Here is a 19,675-nt window from a genome sequence, read left to right on the forward strand (position 1 = left end):
TCAGTTCCCAGCACCCACATGGTGGCTAACAACCACCTGTAACTCCAGTTCCAGGGAACCCAATGCCCTCTTTTGGTCTCTGCAGGTACTGAACTCATGTAGTACACATACATGCATGCAGGCAAAACACTAAATTAAAATAATAAAATATTTTTTTAAAAAAAAGAAAGAACGAAAAGAGGCTTAGCTGGCCGTGGTGGTACATGCCTTTAGTCCCAGCACTCAGGAGGCAGAGGTAAGCCTAAGTAAGTGCCAGGGCAAGTGGGGCTACAGGGAGACCCTGTCTCAAAAAGACCAGAAAAGAAAAGGAAAGAGGCTTATAGGCTAGGGATGCAGCTCAGTGGTAGTTTACTTAGCATGAAGAAGGCCCAAAATGGGGGGGGGGTTGGGGGGGCTGCAGATTATAGACCGTTTTCCCTTGGGAACATAGTATTAAAAACCTCTAACAAGGTACTGCAGAGATGGCTCAGCAGTTAAGAACACTGGCTGTTCTTGTAGAAGACCCGGGTTCGAATCCCAGCACCCACATGGCAGCTAACAACTGTCCATAACTCCAGTTCCAGGGGATCCAACAGTCTCTTCTGTCCTCTGTGGGCATTGCATGACATGGGTGCACTCACCTACATGCAGGCAGTACATGCATACACATAAAATAAAAATAATGAATAAAATAAAATTTAAAAAAAGACCTCGAACAAAATCGTAGCAAGTTGGCGTTTGTAACGTAAGAAGGACTAGCACCTAACCCCAAGAGTTCACCAGGATTTACTATCTGAAAATGTAATTAGCATATTATCAGAATGCTGGAGGAAAAGTAATCCTCTCAGTGGATACAGAAAAAAACATTTGCTTAAGTTCAACTATTTATTTATTTTCCTAAAGGCAAAACAAAATGGTTTGCAAAGCTAACTAGAGCAAAGTCCTGAGCTCCGGCCCCCAGCTCTCTGGGGCAGGAATCAAAGTAGCAGCTGCCTAGCTGACCCAGTGGAGAACTCTGGAGTTTCTAGGACATAATTAATTGGCCAGTGATTATATGCATTTGCTATTTGTAAGGCAGTTAGCTTTCAAGCTTATGCTAATAGCTAGATAATACTGTTGTGTCTATGTCTGTGAAATATTTTATTATTTTTATTCTATGTGTCAGAGTGTATTGCCTGCATGTGTGTAAGTGCACCCGTGTTGTGCAATGCCTGTGGAGGTCAGAAGAGGGCACTGAATTCCCTGGAACTGGAGTTATGAATGGTTGTTAGCTGCCATGTGGGTGCCGGAACCTGAACCTGAGTGCTCTGCAAGAGCAGCCAGTGCTCTTAGCTGCTGAGCCACCTCTCCAGCTCCCCAGCTACTATTAATAATAATGGTACCCGCAAATTCATGGGTTTCTTGCGTATTATTGCCTACCTTTCCTGATAAAACCTTCATGTAAATGAGGGACCCTTCCCACTGTTGAACCCCACACCCCAATACTTTCTTGTATTGGAATTTCAGACTCACTTTGCTGGTCATGCCCTAGGCCTTGTTATTGTGCGAATGTCAAACTCTCATGAGGTATTTTCCTTTTTCTTTATCAAATGCCATCCTGTATGCTGTCTGATCTCATAGCTCTCTGTGAAGGACTTTATATTTTTTCTTTTCTTGAAATTTAATGTAATCGATCATTTCTTCTTACTTTTGTGGAGCAGCATTCCCTTCCTAGGTCACTGGGTATCGCTAACCCCGGACACATTGTGCTCAGTTATTACTGTTAAGTACTAAAGAACTAAAACTTAAAATCAGAACTGCTTCACTCACTGGCATCCCCATATGCCATCTTGATAAGGAAGGCATGTTTCCTTTATGTTTTGGAGAGAAAGGAAGGACTAAACATCCTGTCAGGACATTAAATCCTTATTCAGCCATCTCAAACGTTCATTGCATATGCTATGTTTTCACATACTCCCTTGGTATATTCCCTGTTCCCTTGAATAGGAACTACCAGAAGATTCCACATGCTCCTAGTGTAGTGGCTTATGCTTCTATAAGAGGCAAGTAGCAGTTTTTGTTGTTTGTGTGAAGCTGCAAGTCCCTGTTTTCCATGGTGCTTGGATGTTGGTACTCCTTAAAATGACCTAAATCACCTACCATGGGAATAGTCTTAGATTTTTTTTTTTTTTGGTCTTTTTTGAGACAGGGTCTCCCTGTGGCCCCGCCTGTCCGGGAATTCACAATGAAGATCGGGCTGGCGTTAACCTCACAGAGATCCGCCTGCCTCTGCCTCCCGAGTGCTGGGACTAAAGGCGTGTGCCACCACGCCCGGCTAGTCTTAGATATTTTTAACTTCAGCTAGACAGTTGGTTTCCTCCTCATTTTCCTCAGAATCTTCAATTTGTTTAATTCCTTCCTGATTATTTTTTCCAAATGTCAAGAATACGTTGTGTGTTAAAATAGACTAGGGGATAAAGAAATTCTTCATATCTTTTTAAAATCTCTTGAGACTGGAAAGTAGCTGGTACTTGAACAGATAGATAAGGAAAAGAAACACGATGCCCACCTCCCAGGGCTCTGTAACACTTGATCTTGCTGCTTGGAACACTGTGTGAAGACATTCTCTGAGCCTCTTCTGGAAAGTCTCCCTAAGCTGCCTGTTTTCCCATGTTCACTCTGCTGTTATCTGCAGCCACACCTGGAAATTTCATTTTAGAGTTTCACCTTATTCTGCCCTTGTGAAACTGCTGTCATATGGATTCTGTGCATTTATTACACATGCCCCATGGTGGAGCTATTAATATTAATGTGCCGTTAAGCTGCTTAGCTCAGATGTACCCAGTTTATCTAGTTATGAGTCAGTGGTTTTAAAATTTCCACCCATGAAATTTAGGCATAATTTAAGAAATATCAGCAAGAGAATACTTAAGGAACGCCTAGGTTAACCCGTTGAATTGGTTTTGTTTCTTTAAGTAAATTTCTTTGAAATATTAATCATGGGAGCTTCCTCCATTAACACAGTTTTGTTAAAAAAAAAAACATTAATGTTGGCATATGTGAGCAATTTCTTAAAAAAACAAAAGAGGGGCTGGAGAGGCAGCTCAGCAGTTAGGAGCACTGACTGCCCTTTTAGAGGACCTGGTTTTGGTTCTTAGCACCCACATGACCAGCTGTAACTCCAGATCCAGGGGATCTGACAGACTTTTTTGGTCTCTACAATCATTGCATACAGGAGTATACTTGTATACATTTGGGTAAAACACACACATGAAATTAAAAATAAACATTTAAAAATATTTTATTATTTTATGTTTTAAGTGTACTGCCTGCATGTATGTAAGTGCACCCATGTTGTGTAGTGCCTGTGGAGGTCAGAAGAGGGCATTGGATCCCTGGAACTGGAGTTATAGATGGTTGTTAGCCTCCGTGTGAGTGCTGAGACCCGAACCCAGGTTCTCTGCAAAAGCAGCCAGTGCTCTTAACTGCTGAGCCAGCCCAAAATAAATTTTTTTAAGAAAAAGAAAGAAATTAAAGCTAGAATGGGAGGAAAGTACCAGCTTTCTGCGTGTGGGATGGAGTCTGAAGTTCATTATAACTGCTGCGAGGGGTGTCAGTCCTGAATCTTACTGTAGAGTCTGCCTCTGTCAAAACAAAGTTTATGGAAGGACCTGGGTGTTTTATTTTAGTTTTTTTTTTTTTTTTTTTTTTTTTTTTTTTTTTTCTGTAGCCCCAGCCAGCCTGAAACTGGCTACATAGACCAGGCTGGCCTCGGTCTCATGGAGATCCACCTGCCTCTGCATTCCAAGTGCTGGGATTAAAGGCATGTTCCATCATGCCTGGCTTTGTGCTAGTTTTGAAAACATGAGAGCACCAGAATTGGAGGGGTCACGGAGAAAAGATGAGGTTTGGCACCTGTTGTACCACAGTTTTAATTTAATTAAAAAAATTAGAAGATGCATTAGAAGAAGCATTTCATTACAGCTTTAACAATTTGCAGAGCAAGGATATATCTCTTTCAAAAGTAGCTGAAAATTTTTAGATTCACAGTTTAATTAATACTGTTATACAATATTGAACTCAGTATAAACCTGTAAGACATAAAATTGAGTTTTACCCTTTAAAGAAGATTGCCATTTCATTTTAAAATGTGCTGTTTCCTACATTTTTAATGCTACGAACCCTTAGATGTTTGCACATGTGTCTTTAATCTCTATGTATCTGATTATTACTAGTCACAGTCGGTTACACTTGGATCTTTGGCACCTAAGTATGGATATAAAGTCATCAGGTGGATTTCACTGGTAATGTTTATTTCCTCTACTAATTAACATGAAGTAAATTTTTATGCTTCTTCCTCAATTATGTTCATTTTTTATTTGTTGATTTTTTGTGTGTATATCATACAGAACATTGCAAACAATCTTATTCTTACTATATGTAGATATATACCCACTTCCCAAATGGCACCCGCCCGTAGCCCACCCCCACCACTGGAGCCCATATACTCTATCACCCCTGTTCCTGTCCACTGTGTTGTTGGTGCCCCCAGCCATTCCCCAGTGCTTGTCCATCCACTGAATCTAGTCAGCCTATCTAGACATCCTTGTTTTAGGAAGATCAGATGTTCCTCATCTAGCAGCAATCAGTTGTCAATATTCCTTTAGATAAGATTGGGGTCTGCTGTTCACTTTCCCAGTTCTATGCTGGGCCACCCTGGCCAACAACTCAAAGGAAGGTATCTCCTATCTGGCAATGTTTCTTGTTATGTAGCCTTTAGCTATACACATGGACTTTTAAAATTTTATATTGGCCCCTTTAATCTTTGGTTGTACTTTCCTTTTGGGTGTTTAAAACCCTACAGTTGGCCCGGATAAACAGTTTATTTTTACTCTTAAGGCCATTTGAGGATCTGTTCCTCAGGGGTCACATGGGGTCGACCATAGCTGGCTTCGCTTGGAAGCATGGAGGAAGGACCTGGGTGTTTTAGATGAGAGTTGTTCAGGGTCGACCATAGCTGGCTTTGCTTGGAAGCATGGAGGAAGGACCTGGGTGTTTTAGATGAGAGTTGTTCAGATTCTTAGAAGGACTGAAAGCCTTCCCATGGACTGAGCTTTCTGCCTTCCTCCTTGCAACAAGTTTGAAATATGTCAAGTTACAATAGAAAATTTAAGACTGGCTGGATAGATGGCTCAGCAGTTGAGAGCACTGGCTGCTCTTGCAAAAGACCTGAGTTCGGTTCTCACCACCCACATGGCAGCTTGACAACCATCTATAACTCCAGTTCCAGGGGAATCTGACACTCACTTCTGGTATCTGTAGGCACCAGGCACATACATTGTGCACATACATACAATGCAGGCAAAACACTCATATACATAAAGTAAATCAATCTTTACAAGAAAAAAGAAAGAAATTGTAAGACAGCTGGGCATGGTGGTGTGTGCTTTTAATCCCAGAGCTCTGGAGCGGGAGGCAGAGGCAGGTGGATCCCTGAGTTTGAGATCAGCCTGGTCTGCAAAGCAAGTTCCTGGCCAGCCAGGACTATATAGTAAGATTTTGATGAAAGAGAGGGGCGGGGGGGCGGATCTTAAGATTACTGACGCACATTACTTTTCTACCTTAGCTTCTCTAGTCATCTCCTTTAAGCCGGGATCCTCTTTGTTCTCCAACATTACACAGGTTTTAGAATTAGAGCACACCATGCCCTTGAGGGAAAGCACTATGACACCCCACCCTTCTCACCCCCGGGACCTGGGATGCCTTGGTTGAGTAGCTTTTACTTTTCCTGTTCATCCTTTGGTAGTTCTTGGAGAAATCGCCTGGCTGACCCCCTGTCTGCATCAACTCTGGTGACATGCACCAGTGGAGGAAATGCCGTTTTCCTGGCTTCTCATTTCCTTCCTTCCTGAAGCTGATGCATACTTCATTTTCTGACTCCTCTAATCCTTTAACATGGAGGAGAAACTGCTTTTGTCCTGTGTCATCAAATATAAAAGAAATGGAGAGTTCAGTTACAAAACTTGGGAAATCTCAGACTTGGGAATTCCCAGACACGGAGGAGAAACAGCACTATGCTGCATTTCAGTTAGGGAGACCCCTTCAGAAAATTTGTTCTGGACAAATGTAGATGGTGTTACCCATGGTCTCTGAAAGGATATACTGGACAAGTTTGGGAGTAGGGGGAGAATGAGGAAGGGCCCAGGCATTAATATTTTTCTAATTTTTTTTAAACCTTCAAAATTATATCCTTGGTGTCTCTTGCTTACCTGGATTTATAATGATATGGGACTACCCTGTGTTTTCCTAGGCTCTCTTTTCTCATTCTTTTCATGCACAGAGCTCATGTAGAGTAACCTCCAATTCTTTGGGCATGTATCCCTGGGGCCCAGCAGAATGCGAAGGGCATACTGTAATCCTGGAATTTGGGAAGGTCCAACATAGAGTGGTTAGGTTTACAGGAAATGATAAAGGTCTGTACTATATACCAAGGCTAAAAGGAGAGCTCCCGTACTCCTGAAGGGCCAAGGGACAGGGTAGCTACCTGACTGGACAGGAAGGGCTGTTGGGCCTCCTGGTGGTAGCTGTGACCTTTGATGGAGCAACATTGCCACCTCAGTCCAGCAGGGAGGGAGTTCAGAACCCCTTGGCTGAACCCAACAGGAAGCCAGAGGCAAGGGAAGCCTGGGTGTGGTTGCTGGAGCAGGCTAGAGGACAGAATTCGAAGGAATAATGTTCTGTTCAGACCTTTACCCCAAAGGCCATCTTGGAAATTACTTATTAAGCTGGTTGCTATCATTATTAGGGTAAAAGTTTCTAGCTTGTGATCTCAGATTTTTAACAGAATGTGTCTAGACTTGTAGATGTGTTGCTTATTAAAAGTTACTAAAGTCTCCAAGGCCTTCTTTTATAGTCTATCACATTTTTATGACACACATTAAATTTTATTATGGTAAATGAATATAACATAATATTAACCATTTTAAAAAATAATTTTTTTATTTCATGTATATGTGTGTATTGCCTGCATGTAGGTAAGAGCACCTATGTTTTGCAATGCCTTTGGAGGACAGAAGAGGCTGTCGGATCCCCTGAAATTGGAGTTATGGACAGTTGTTAGCTGCCATGTGGGTTCTGGGATTCGAACCCAGGTCTTCTGCAAGAACAGTCAGTGTTCTTATCTGCTAAGCCATCTCTCCAGCCCATATATTAACCATTTTAAGTGTGCAGCTTTGAGCCATTAATTCATATTGTTTTGCAACCATCACTACTGTCCATCTCCAGAAGTTTTAAAAGGCCAAGTAGCATTCCATTATATGTATTTAACACATTTTATTTACGTATCCATTTGCTGATGAATATTCAAGTTGTGTGACCTAGGTTATAAGATTTTATTTCTGAATGTTTCCGTTCTGTTTTCATAGCTTTTGGTTTTACATGCCCAATCTGATGTCTCACAAATATTCCAGATGATACACAAACAAGGTCTATGGAAGTGGAAACATAAAAGATGGAGGTGGGCTTGAAGCAGGAGAGAGGGGCATTGTTTGGAGGAAATAATGAGTGAGAAGTATTTAAATATGTGGAAAGATGGGAACCTACCATGGATAAACGAAATGGCATATGAACAAAGGAAGGAAATGAGTCTGGGCAAGAGACTCAAACTCAGGGTCCTTCACTTGCTAAACAAGCTCTCTTTTACTGAGCCGTATCTCCAGCTGGAGCAACCACCATTTGGATTGGATAGGGATGCTGATTACATTGAGTGGGATGGAATAAAGTTTCAAAAATGAAATACTGTGGCCAAATAAGTTTATTTTTATTTATGTGTATGTATTGGGTCTGTTTGTGTTTATGGGTGCCTGCTGAAGCCAGAAGAGGACGTTGGTTCCCCAGGAAGCTGGAGTTAGAGGCAGTTGTAAGCTGCCTTCTAGGGGTGATGGAATCCGAATTCCAATCCTCTGCAAGACCAGCAAGCACTCCAACTGCTGAACCATCTTATCAGCCCCAGACAAGTTTAAAGACACAGAATTAAAGCCAATTCTTGGCCAGATCGCCTTGGTCTTAATAGACTAATGTTTTTGTGTCCCTCTAAAAGGGGACTATGGTTCATGGCCTTCCTTGAGTGCATAATGATGGCAGTGCCCTTGTATTTTGAATCACCAAGATTAGCATCCTCAGGACATGTTTGGGAAGGGAGGAACGGAGAGTGACTAAACTAAGCTTCTTGGGCTCAAGGACTATCCCATCTCCCATACATCTGGAATATTCTTGGAATGTCCTTAGAGAAAAGCTGAATCTTTAAGAAGGTTTCACCACTGGGCGTGGTTGTGAATGCCTTTAATCCCAGCACTCAGGAGGCAGAAGCAGGTGGATTTCTGTGAGTTTGAGGCCAGCCTGGTCTATACAGCAAGTTCTAAGCCAACCAGGGCTATATAGTGAGACCCTATCTATCCAGTCTCTGTAGGTACCTGCACTCATGTGCACATAGCCATACATACACATACACATAATTTTTTAAAGCCCTTTGTAATGTTAAAATATCCTTGAGACACTAAAAAAATCATTGTAGTCCTGGGAACATGGTTCATTTGGTAAAGAGCTTACCACTCAAACATGAAGACCTGAGTTCAGATATCCAGCACCCACAAGCGGGAAGCCCGAACTCTGTGCCTAAGAGAAACTTAGTTTAATTTAAATAAGTAGAACTAGGGATTTACATGAATGGTGTCTTATGGTTCTGTGTAAGTAAATCATGAAGAAACTTTACTGGGCTGGCATTGCTGAACACTGCATACAAAACTCTCTTCAGAGTTTACATTCCAAAAAGGTTTGGAGGATTATCTTTCCAAAGATACTTATGTTTCAAATGTAGAGCATCTCAGAAGATGGAAACAGGCATTCACCAGCAGGGAAGAAGCGCTTGTTTCCCCACCTTTCCCAGGCCCCTCACCCTTCCCATGTGGGCAGTCATCTCCCCTGCTTTCCCTCAGCCCATCTGTCTTCTGGTTTTCTCTGCAGTTCTTTTTGCTTCCATCTGGAGTTGATGAAACAAGCTTAGAAAAGCCACTAATGATTAAATTGCGAAATACAAGTTCAGGCTTCTAAAATGGCCCCTGCATGAGTGACAGTAGTTGCTTCTCAGCATGTGTACAGGGCCGGAAAGACTCAGGTGGAATCCGGAATCCAGCACAGAGGTGAACTAGCAACGTCAAGCCCCACCTTCTGGTCGCACACATGAACCACACATTCTGTGAGACTGTGACTTCTGTACCCTTCTAGGGTGTGTGTTTCCTGGCTATCACACACTCATTCCAGCTGAGTAGGAGGTCAGTCAGTGAAAGAATTTATTGAGCCAGATCCTCCTCTGCTTGTGAGTCATTTTCTGGTAGAGCGCAAAGGTGCCAAGAAGAAATGTTAACTCCTTCAGACCACAGGATTAAAGTGTAAGGAATCTGTGGGTCTTAGGTGAGGCTTGACCTACTAGTTTAGATAATGAGGCATGTGCTTAGACAGTGAGAGGAAATAACATAGAATGGCTAAGAGATTTGTAAAATATTATGCTTGGTCCTTTTTTAAAAAATGTTTAGATGCAGAAATCTGACATCTGGCAACTCCAGTTGTCTGGAAGATAGCCAAAAAATAAGAAGGGGCCTCAGCAAATAAAAACGGTTAGGCCTCAACAGAACCGAAGAATGTCCTTTACCACCACAGAAGAGCATCAGCCTGCTATCTGAAGCTTGCTTACTTTTATTTATCTGGGAACTTTTCATAATTTTGGTGATGTGTTAGTGGTCATCCTTCCCCAGCAGATTGTAAATAGCAAACTAGAAGGTGGGTGGAGCCAGGCCTGCTGCTGTTGAATCCCAGCACTAGGGAGCACTCTGTGAGTTTGGGTGATCAGCCTGGACTATATAGTGATTTCAAGGCCAGCCTGGACTGAACAGTGAGGCCCTGTCTTAAAAAAAAAAAAAAAGTAGGTGGAAAAACTGATGGATGAAATAAACTAAAAGCAGAGGATTACTGACATCGAGAGAGACCCAAAAGCTTATAACTGCATAGGACTGCGATTATTGTTACAACGCAACACAGTAATGTGTGGCCATAGTAATGAACTTGCATCCACCAGCCTGAATAAATCATGCTTGGAACCTTCTGTGGAAGAAATCCCGAAGGTGTAATATGACTTGTCTTGTTTTGCTTTTTTAAGATAGTTCTAGACCAGCCTGGGCTACATCGACTCTCACAGTCCTCCTGTTTCAGGCTCTCAAATGCTGGGGTTATAGGCATATGCTGTCACATATGGCTTCATGTGCCTATTTTTAAACATGGTCAAAATTAACCACGTTTTGACATGTTGAAATAGGAAGGTCTATAGTGTTTATACAGTGACTCAAATTTGAATTGTAGTTGATTTATGGAAATGATTTGTAATACGCACGAATGTTTATTGAGCAGCTGCTGTGCCAGTCATGTCCTAGGCAATTTCACACAGTTAGCACACTGGGTAAGGCTTTGATGACAGACAAATTTGGACTCCCATTCTGTCTCCGACTTACTATGTGACCTTAGACAGATTCCATCACTTCTCTGAGCCTGTGTCCTCATCTTTCAAATGGGAACCAATAATACACAGTGAGGAACCAGTGAGGGCAGTGCATAGTTCACTGCGTGGCACATAGTAACTACTCAGTAAATATTAGGCATTGTTGTCATTATTTTTATCATTATAATCCTCATGGTGATTACTGTGAAACTATTGATATCTCCTGTTTCTCAGGTCATTGAAACTGAAGACAGCATTTGAGCGATGCCTCCAGGGTGAACAAGCTGGGATTTGAATTTTGGTCCTTGTCACTGCAGAAGCCCTAGTGCCTGGCATGGACATTATGCCAGATATATTTATTTGTTTATTTATATCAAGATATATTTATTTGTTTATTTTGCGACAGGGTCTCACTGTGTAGCCCTGGTTGGCCTGGAACTATATAGACCAGGCTGGCCTTAAACTCACAGAGCTCCACCTTCCTCTGCCTCCCAAATGCTGGGATTAAAAGTGTGTGCTACTGTGCCTGTCCCGGGAGTATTTGTAGTTGGAATTTTAAATACTTGCTTAGAGGTAGAGCACTTGCCTAGTACTGGAGGTCCTGGTTTTATCAATTGCACTGCAAAAGAGAGAAAAAAAAATAGCCTGTGGTAAGAAGGGTGGGAGACATAGGAGCCATTTCTCTTTTCTGCTGTAGCCCGCAGGCATGAATAGAGGGAAAAAGAATCCCAGGTTACTTTTACCCAACTAGATGTACACTGTTTAATTGTGTGACAGATTAAAATATTAATGGGACTAGAGAGATGGCTCAGTAGTTAAGAGCCCTGGTTGCTCTTGCAGAGGACCTGGGTTCAATTCTCAGCACCCACATCTATCCATAATTGCAGTTCCAGGAGATATGATACCCTCTTCTGGCCTCCATGGGCATTGCACAACATGGATGTACTTACAACCATGCAGGCAAAATACTCATACACATAAAAATAATTAATTAAAATAAATAAATAAATATCATTAATATACTGGAATATTTATTGGATGCCTACTATATTTTTTTCATGTCAGCAAAACAGTTGTAGCTATCTTTTTCCTCTCATTAGACACTGGTACTTTTAAAAATATTTACATATACTATTTTTTTGTGTATGTGTATGTGTATGTGTATATGTGTGAACCAGAGAGTACCACAGCACATGTGTGGAAGTCAGAGGACAACTTGCTGGACTTGACTCCTTTTTCTATCATGTGGGTCCCAGGGATCAAACTCAGGTTGTCAGGCTTAGTGGTAAGCACCTTTAACAGCTGAGCCACCTCACTGGCCTGACTTGGTGTTTTTTGATGTGGTTAAAGTTGAATGAAAGAATGAAAGAATCTTTGTCTTCACCAACACCAAATGAGTCTTTCAAGGGAATAAAGAAAAACTTTGGGTCTGACCACCCTGGAGCTCTTCAGCTCTTCCCTGTAAAGACAGAGAAGAATGTAGCTCTGATCATGGCTGAGAATTCTCCAGTGGACATGCCCCTCATGTCCTCACTTAGCTCTTAAACATCCTTAGCTCTCCAGCTGTATATGCCAGGGTCATGGACCCATCATCCATTGCAGCATAGACCTGCAGGCTGGGCCACAGGCTTCTTCAAACTGGAAACAAATGTTTGATCAGGCAGATACTAATGTCACTGGAGACACCATCCACCCAGCGTTTTCTCATGGAGTTCTGTTTGTCCTTGTTTTAGATCTTGGGCTGTGAGGATGGCGCTGCTGCTGTTTGGCAGGTTATGTTCCATTGCTTTGCAGGGAGTGCCTCAGTATGAGGCCTGGACTTGTTGCTTTGAGCTCTCTGATCTTTGACAAATTAGATTTTCCAACTATCCTGATCCTCACTGTCCTAACCTTTATGATAATTATGAGGAATTGATGAAATGCCATGTGTAAAGTGTCTGATTTTTAAATACCATATCTTAAAAATACTACATTGCCTGGAACCTTAAAAATGTTAAAGTGTGCTAGGTGTGGTGGTGCACGCCTATAGTCCCAGCACTTGGGAGGCAGAGGCAGGCAGATCTCTGTGAGTTCAAGGCCAGCCTGGTCTACATAGTGAGTTCCAGGACAGCAGGGGCTACAGGGAGACCCTGCTTCAAAAAAAAAATGTTAAAATATTTGTCTCCTTACCATCTGTTTCAGGCATTTTTGGAAAGCCTATATTTTCTGACTTGAATCTTTTCTCTAACTCTGTGGTTTTGGTGTATTCTTGGTTTGTTGTTTGTTCTGGGATTTTTTTTTGTTTTTGTTTTTCAATTCTAGAGTTGTTTTGAGAATCAAATGAAAATGTCTGAAGAAATCTCTCTTAAATGCCAGTGTCCTTCCTGTGCAGGTCATGAATCATGGAAGCCGGTTCAGTGGTCCGTGCCATCTTTGACTTCTGCCCTAGTGTCTCAGAGGAGCTGCCACTCTTCGTGGGAGACATTATTGAGGTGTTGGCAGTGGTGGATGAATTTTGGCTTCTAGGGAAGAAGGAAGATGTTACAGGTGAGAGGCCTATGATCCCTTGCACACAGCAGACCACAGCTCTCCTTTCTGTCCATGTTACAGGTAAAGGTTTGATGGAAGCCCAAGTGAGTCACTTCCGAATCCTTCTGTATTCACACCAGGCTCCAGCCTGTGGGGAGAGATTCTGCCCTTGCACCATCTCGATCCTTAGTGATTCCTCCAGGAGGCTGAATGTTAGAACCTGCTGCCCCACCTAGTTTTCTACCTTGTCTTTCTCTTTCCCTTCCCAGTGCTTTCAGTTCTGTTATTTCCCTTCTCGAGATATCCCGTATTCTTCTCTCCAGAACCCGTTATCGGTCACTGCTTCTCACAACCAGGCTTGCCTCTGAGGGATGTAAGGTGCCCCACCTCACCTCCTCTGGCTGCTTCCTTTAGCGGTTCCTATTCCATCGTTCCTTCTTTCAGGGGAGCCTGGTTTATCCTATTTGCTCCTTTCTAGACTAGTTGGCAGAAGCCAGTTAAAGCTACCCTCTACCCTGGATGCTCATGTCTCCCATATTTGTGCTTCTGGTTAGCTTCCTTTGATTTGTAAAATACTTACTAACATAGATTTCTTTCCTTAATCATTGTAGGGAAGGGCAGATTTTCCCACCACACAATGTATAAATCTGGGTTGGCGGATGTGATACAGTACTGAGAACAGGTGCTGTGGGCACTTACCCACTTTGGGGAGATAAACAGATTATTTCCTGGTAGAAGTGATATCTCTGCTGAGAGAAAACTGATGACTAAGTGTTAGCAAGTCAGGGAGAGTTGCTTGCTTAGAGGCCCTGCAGTGAAAGTGAACTCAGAGGGGCTGAGGAGACATCAGTATGGCATCAAGTGGTTGAGGGGTCAGGTGATGCTGGAGAGTAGAAGCTGATCACACTGGACATGGGTGTCAGGGAAGGAAAGGAGGTAGGAAACTGAGACAGTGCTTTCAACATGGTCAGATCTGTATCTTAGAAATCTCACTATTCTTCTAAGATGCTGGGAAGGGATAAAACCAAAGGTAGGAAGGCCAGCGGAAAGATTGTTGCCATCACCCAGGTGGCAGGAGATGATGGCTTAAACCAAGGTGGTAGGTGTGCATATAAGTGGTCAGATTCAAGGGACATTTCTTGTTCTTAGTCCCTCTGACTGGCAGGCCCTAGGCTCTGTCTTTCTACAATCACCTGTAGAAACCCTGCTCATCTTCAGACTGAAATGCTCTTATTCATAAAAATTTTCGTGTTCTGGGGCTGGAGAAATGGCTTAGTGGTTAAGAACACTGGTTGTTCTTGCAGAAGACCCGGGTTTGAATTCCAGCACCCACATGGCAGCTAACAACTGTCCGTAACTCCAGTTCCAGGGGATCCGACAGCCCCTTCTGTCCTCTGCGGGCATTGCATGACATGTGTGCACTTACCTACATGCAGGCAATACACACATACACATAAAATAAAAATAATAAATAAAATATTTTTTTAAATGTTCATGTTCTTCCTGGCCCATTATTTACCTTCTGTGATCCTCAATAGCAATTTTTGGACTATGTTGTAACATGGGATTTTAAGATTGTGTTATCCCTTATGTCTAAGAAGATTTTCAGATCTTTGAAGACCAAGACTGACAAATTCATGTTTCTATCTGCAGTATACCTTGCTAGGGTAGCAATGATAAATGCTTTTTAAAACATCACATTTATTTATTTATTAACTATTTATTGTGTTATGTGTTGAGGGGTGTGGCAGTTGGAGAACAGTTTTCAGGATTCAGATCTCACCTCATATCATGTGGGTTATGAGGCTGGAACATGGGTCACCAGGCTTGGCAGCAAGAGCCTTTACCTGCTGAGCCATCTCACTGTCCCAATAAACCCTTTTTGAATTACATTCTCTGGCCTCTGTTCGCATCTAGTTTTGTGCCTTGTACTTTTTCTACAGTAAGTTCTTCAATTATTAGCATTAAGTCAGTTTTCAATTCATGGTCTGTAAACAGACTCAAAAATTTTTGTCTGTGTATACAGAGAGAAAAAGAAATTTTACTATTAAAAGCTCAGTGCTTAATATGTTTGCTTTACTTTTCAGGACAGTTTCCCAGTAGTTTTGTGGAAGTTGTAACCATTCCCAGTCTGAAGGAGGGAGAGAGGCTATTTGTTTGTACCTCTGAATTCACATCTCAGGAACTGAACAGTCTTCCTCTACATCGAGGTAAGCTGAGCATCAGAGATTGAGGAACCTTGTGTTGTTGTTGTTGCTGCTGCTGCTGGTTTGTTTTTTGAGACGGTCTCACTGTGTAGACCAGGCTGTCCTCAAACTCACAGAGATCTACCTGCCTCTGCCTCTCAAGTGCTGGGATTAAAGGTGTGCACCACCATGGCTGGAGAGATGTGAAGAATCTTTTTTTTAATTTAATTAAATTTTATGTGTATGAGTGTGTTGTCTGCATGTATGTAAGTGCACCTGTGTCATGCAGTGCCCAAGAGGTCAGAAGAGGGAGTTGGATCCCCTGGAACTGGAGTAACAGATGGTTGTTATCCACCATGTGGTTGCTTGGGGTCAAACCCGGGTCCTCTGAGAGAACAGCCAGTGCTCTTAACCGCTGAGCCATCTCTCCAGCCCTCTTTGTTTTGTCTTTCTGAGATAGGGTCTCCCTATAGCTCCAGCTGGCCTGGAACTTAGTGTGTAGACCAGGCTGACCTCGAACTCATAGAGATCTGCCTGCCTCTGTGTCCCAAGTGCTGGGATTAAAAGCATGTACCACTGCCGCCTTTTAAAAGAACAATGAGTTCTTTTAAAAAATTTTACACCTGGCTGAAGTCTGGAAGGTCCTCAGGGACACCAAGACAATGAGGATGATGGTAATACCTTAGGTTTTTAGTGGTGTTTAGTTTGTTCATAGTATTTTCTCACAAAGGCATCCTTGTCCATCTTCAACACTGACAATTATTAACTGTACTTTATAAGTAATCGTGAACTTCAAAGCCTATCAGCTGCAGCTAAGTTTTGGTCTCAGCATAGCAGTTCCTCACCTTATCCTAAACCCAGTGTTATTGTTCCACTAACCCCGTGCTATAGCCACACTTAACCAATGTTAACCTTTCTTCCCTGGAAATACTTGTATGATTTTGCTAGCAGTGTTGCTACTTACTAATGTATGATAGTGAAGCAATAATTTTGATGTAACAAATAAGAGATAAATACAAGACAGTCCCATTTTATTGTTTATAAAAGTTCTCAGGAGAACAAGTTTAAAAGGAAGCAATTTAGCTGAGTGTGCTGATGCATGCTTTTGATCCTAGCACTTAGGAGGCAGAGGCAGGTGGATCTCTGTGAGTTCAAGACCAGCCTGGTCTACATAGTGAGTTCCAGGCCAGCTGCGGCTACAGAGAGACCCTGTCTCAGAAACCACTTTCATAAATCGACTTGGTTAAATCCACATAGTTCTGTATAAACACAGAGACCGATAGTGCTCCACAGACTGAGGTTTGTGATCCGTCTAGTTTTGTGATGACTCAAACATTGCATCAAAATAGAACTTACAAGATGTGTTATTAGTATCATAATTGTTCTTTTAGCATGACACTAAAGGCATAGTCTTGATTCCTTAAGTTGTATATAAGCATGCTCATGCATGGTCATACACACTCCACCTACATACATATATACATATATACATACATACATACATGGGGGTGAGGAACTGAGACTTAGCAAACTTCTTCAACCCCTAGTCAGTGAAAGGAAAAGAATATTGGATTTTAATGTTAATCCTCAAGATTTTTTTTATGAGTTTACATATTACCCCATACTCAGTCTTAGCTTCTCCCTCTGTTCTGTAGACTGCCTTGCTAATCAGTGTTGGAAGACAGTGAAAGCTGAAGAGATGGCTCAGAGGTTAAGCACACTGAGGGCTAGAGAAATGCATTGCTCAGAGGTTAAGAGCACTAGTGCTTTTGCAGAGGACCAGAGTTTGGTTTCCTAGCACCCACATGCCAGCTAACAAAGCATCTGTAACTTCAGTTCCAGAGAATCTGATGCCTTCTTCTGGTCTTCACAGGCACTGCACAACACGGGTACACTTGCATGCATGCAGGCAAAACATTCATACACATATAAATAAATAGCTGGGCATGGTGGTACATGCCTTTAATCCTATCACTTGGGAGGCAGAGGCAAGCAGATTCTGTAAGTTGGAGGCCAGCCTGGTCTACATAGTGAGTTCTAACCCATCTGGGATTACAGGGAGACACTGTCTCAAACCAACAAATAATAAAATTAAATAAATAAATAAATAAATAAATAAATAGCAAGGTTTTCTATTGAAGCCAGCACTAAAAAAAACTGGTCTGATGTGTTCTGAACTGAATTTGAAATTAAACTGCCTTAGCAATCCTAGAGATTCCTAAGAGAGTCTCCAAAAGACACTAGCCCTGACCTTTTTAGCTTTGGGTCATTTGAACCTCAAAGTCAGGCTGGGCTAGAACTATGGATCTTATCTTGACTCCTGGTTAAGAAGTTAAGCCTAGGGGCTGGAGAGATGACTCAGTGATTAAAAGTACTTACTGCTTTTGCAGAGGACCCTGGTTCAGTTCCCGGAACCCTCCTCAGGCACCTCACAACTGCCTGTAACCACAGTTCCAGGGGATCCATACCTCCTGGCCTCTGAGGGCACCTGCACTCACAGGGTACACATAGATCTCACATGGGCACACACTTACACATAAATAAAAATAATAAAATATTTTCTTTTTTTTTTTAAACAGCTCTTGCCCTCAAGATTATTTGTAAAAACAGCACAGGATACCAGCCCTCTGCAAACAGTCGGGAGGGAGGTCACAACAGTCAGTCTGTTTTCACATTGACAGACAGAGACTTTTATTATGGGGCCTTCACAGGGGCCTGGGCACCTTTGGGAGCCTGAGCTGGAGTTGGAGCCTGAGCCTTAGCTGGAGCTGCAGCCCCAGCCTTGGCCTTTGGTTGGCAAAGCCTACGACCCATGTAGTCACGAATCCGCTTCCTAAGCTTCAGGTGGGCCATGAAAGCAGTCGGCGGAGCTTGCTGTGGAGACCCTTTGGTATCTTGGGCTTAACCTTCTTGGGCTTCACAAGGGCCTGGACAGTCTCAGCGTTATGACTTTCATGTTGTTGGCCTGCACCTTCTTCAGGCCCTTCCTGTTGTGCTTCTTGGCAAAACACATGTTTCTCAGGAACTTGGGGTCAGCCCCCTTGGGAGATTCATATATTTGTGACCGTGGTTTCTTCATGCCATTTCTGTGCCATTTTCAAGACTGGTTCTGTGTGGTATAGTTTTTGGACTTGGCCATGTCTGCACCTGTAGGAAAAACAGATCAGGGCTGGGGTTCCCCAGCCTGGGCCACCTCTGCCGCCACCCTGATGGGAGCCCGCAGTTCCAGAAGCACCTGGGACCAGAAGAGAAAGAGAAACCCTAACATCTTTTTTAAAAAGCCGGCAAGCCTGAAAAGCTTAACATAGAGTCCAAAAGAAGGAGTGCAGGGCTGGGAGTACTCAGGGGAGAGGAATGGAAGGCTTGTAGTGCTTCACTCTGTGCCTGACACGTCTCTTTTAGCTTAATTAACATGGCTTCTGATTTGCAAAAGGCAAGCTTTCTTGGATGAGGAAGTTAAATGTACCTTGTCTTTTTCTGCAAAATTTAGCTTGACACACTGAAATTATTTTTAATTCCTCTTGTTTCTATATTTGGAACATCACATCAATGAGAAGTAATTTTGCTATTTAGAAGCGAAGTCACTACCAAATGAAAGTATTGTTTTATACCACATACAGTTTATCAGGTATAAGTCTGAGGTTTCCTGACTTTCAAGTCTAGGCCTTGAGATGACCCTTTTGCTTCTCAGATTAAAGGCTGTTTTTCTGCAAGATCAGCTCATGAGCAGAGTATGCATTCCTTTATCCTTGCCCTCTGCTACGGTTAATCCTGACCCCTCTGATATTTTTTTAGTCTGTCCTTAGGGACCCTCAGTGTTAACAGTGTAGCTTCTCTTCTATGTATTTTTGGTGACAAATATATTAGACCTGGAAAGTTTAAGATTATGTGGGGACTGGGGCTATAGCTCAGTTGGTAGAGTACTTATCTAGCATACAGGAAACCCTGGATTCAATCTTCAGCATTGCATTAACCTAGTGTGGTGGCTCATGCATCTAAGAGGTAGAGACAGAAAGATCAGAAGTTCAAGGTCATCCTCAGCTACAGCCTGGGCTACATGAGGGCCCTGTTGTGTTTTATCATGTTGCCCTTTTACTCATTATTAAATTACCTTTATATCATTAAAGGGTTAGAGACATGATTCAGCAGTTAAGAGCACTGACTGCTCTTGCAGAAGAACTAGATTTGATTCCCAGCACCCACATGGTAGCTAATAACCATCTGTAATTACAATTTCAGAGGATCTGATATCTTCTGATGTCTGTGGGCATTGCACGCACGTGGTGCACTAACATACATGCACATAAAACATTCATACACATAAAATAAAAATAATTTTAATGTAAAAAAGTATAATTAATATTAATAAGATAAAAGTTATATATGTATATATACATATATGAGTACATGTAATTATGAGAGAGAGAGAGAGAGAGAGACAGAGAGAGAGAGAGAGAGAGAGAGAAAGGGGGAAATA

At 42.3% G+C, this 19,675-nt stretch overlaps 1 protein-coding gene and 1 pseudogene across 3 annotated transcripts in view; one reads left to right on the top strand and one right to left on the bottom strand.

Moving 5' to 3' along the window:
- Positions 1 to 19,675, top strand: part of Dnmbp (dynamin binding protein) — a 115,469-nt gene that overhangs the window by 21,910 nt on the left and 73,884 nt on the right. Inside the window, exons 2-3 of one of the 3 annotated variants that reach the window (XM_029563011.1) lie at positions 12,876 to 13,030; positions 15,100 to 15,222. In XM_029563011.1, the coding sequence (XP_029418871.1) occupies positions 12,886 to 13,030; positions 15,100 to 15,222 (268 nt within the window). In that variant the 5' untranslated portion in view covers positions 12,876 to 12,885. Of the gene's footprint in view, positions 1 to 12,875; positions 13,031 to 15,099; positions 15,223 to 17,960; positions 18,043 to 19,675 lie in introns of those variants that run through there. The other 2 variants (XM_008831937.1, XM_029563012.1) reach the window with 2 other exon arrangements.
- Positions 17,893 to 18,528, bottom strand: LOC103733170 (annotated as a pseudogene).

The sequence above is a fragment of the Nannospalax galili genome, unplaced genomic scaffold (genome assembly GCF_000622305.1).
Source record: "Nannospalax galili isolate Female #2095 unplaced genomic scaffold, S.galili_v1.0 scaffold875, whole genome shotgun sequence".
NCBI lineage: Eukaryota > Metazoa > Chordata > Mammalia > Rodentia > Spalacidae > Nannospalax > Nannospalax galili.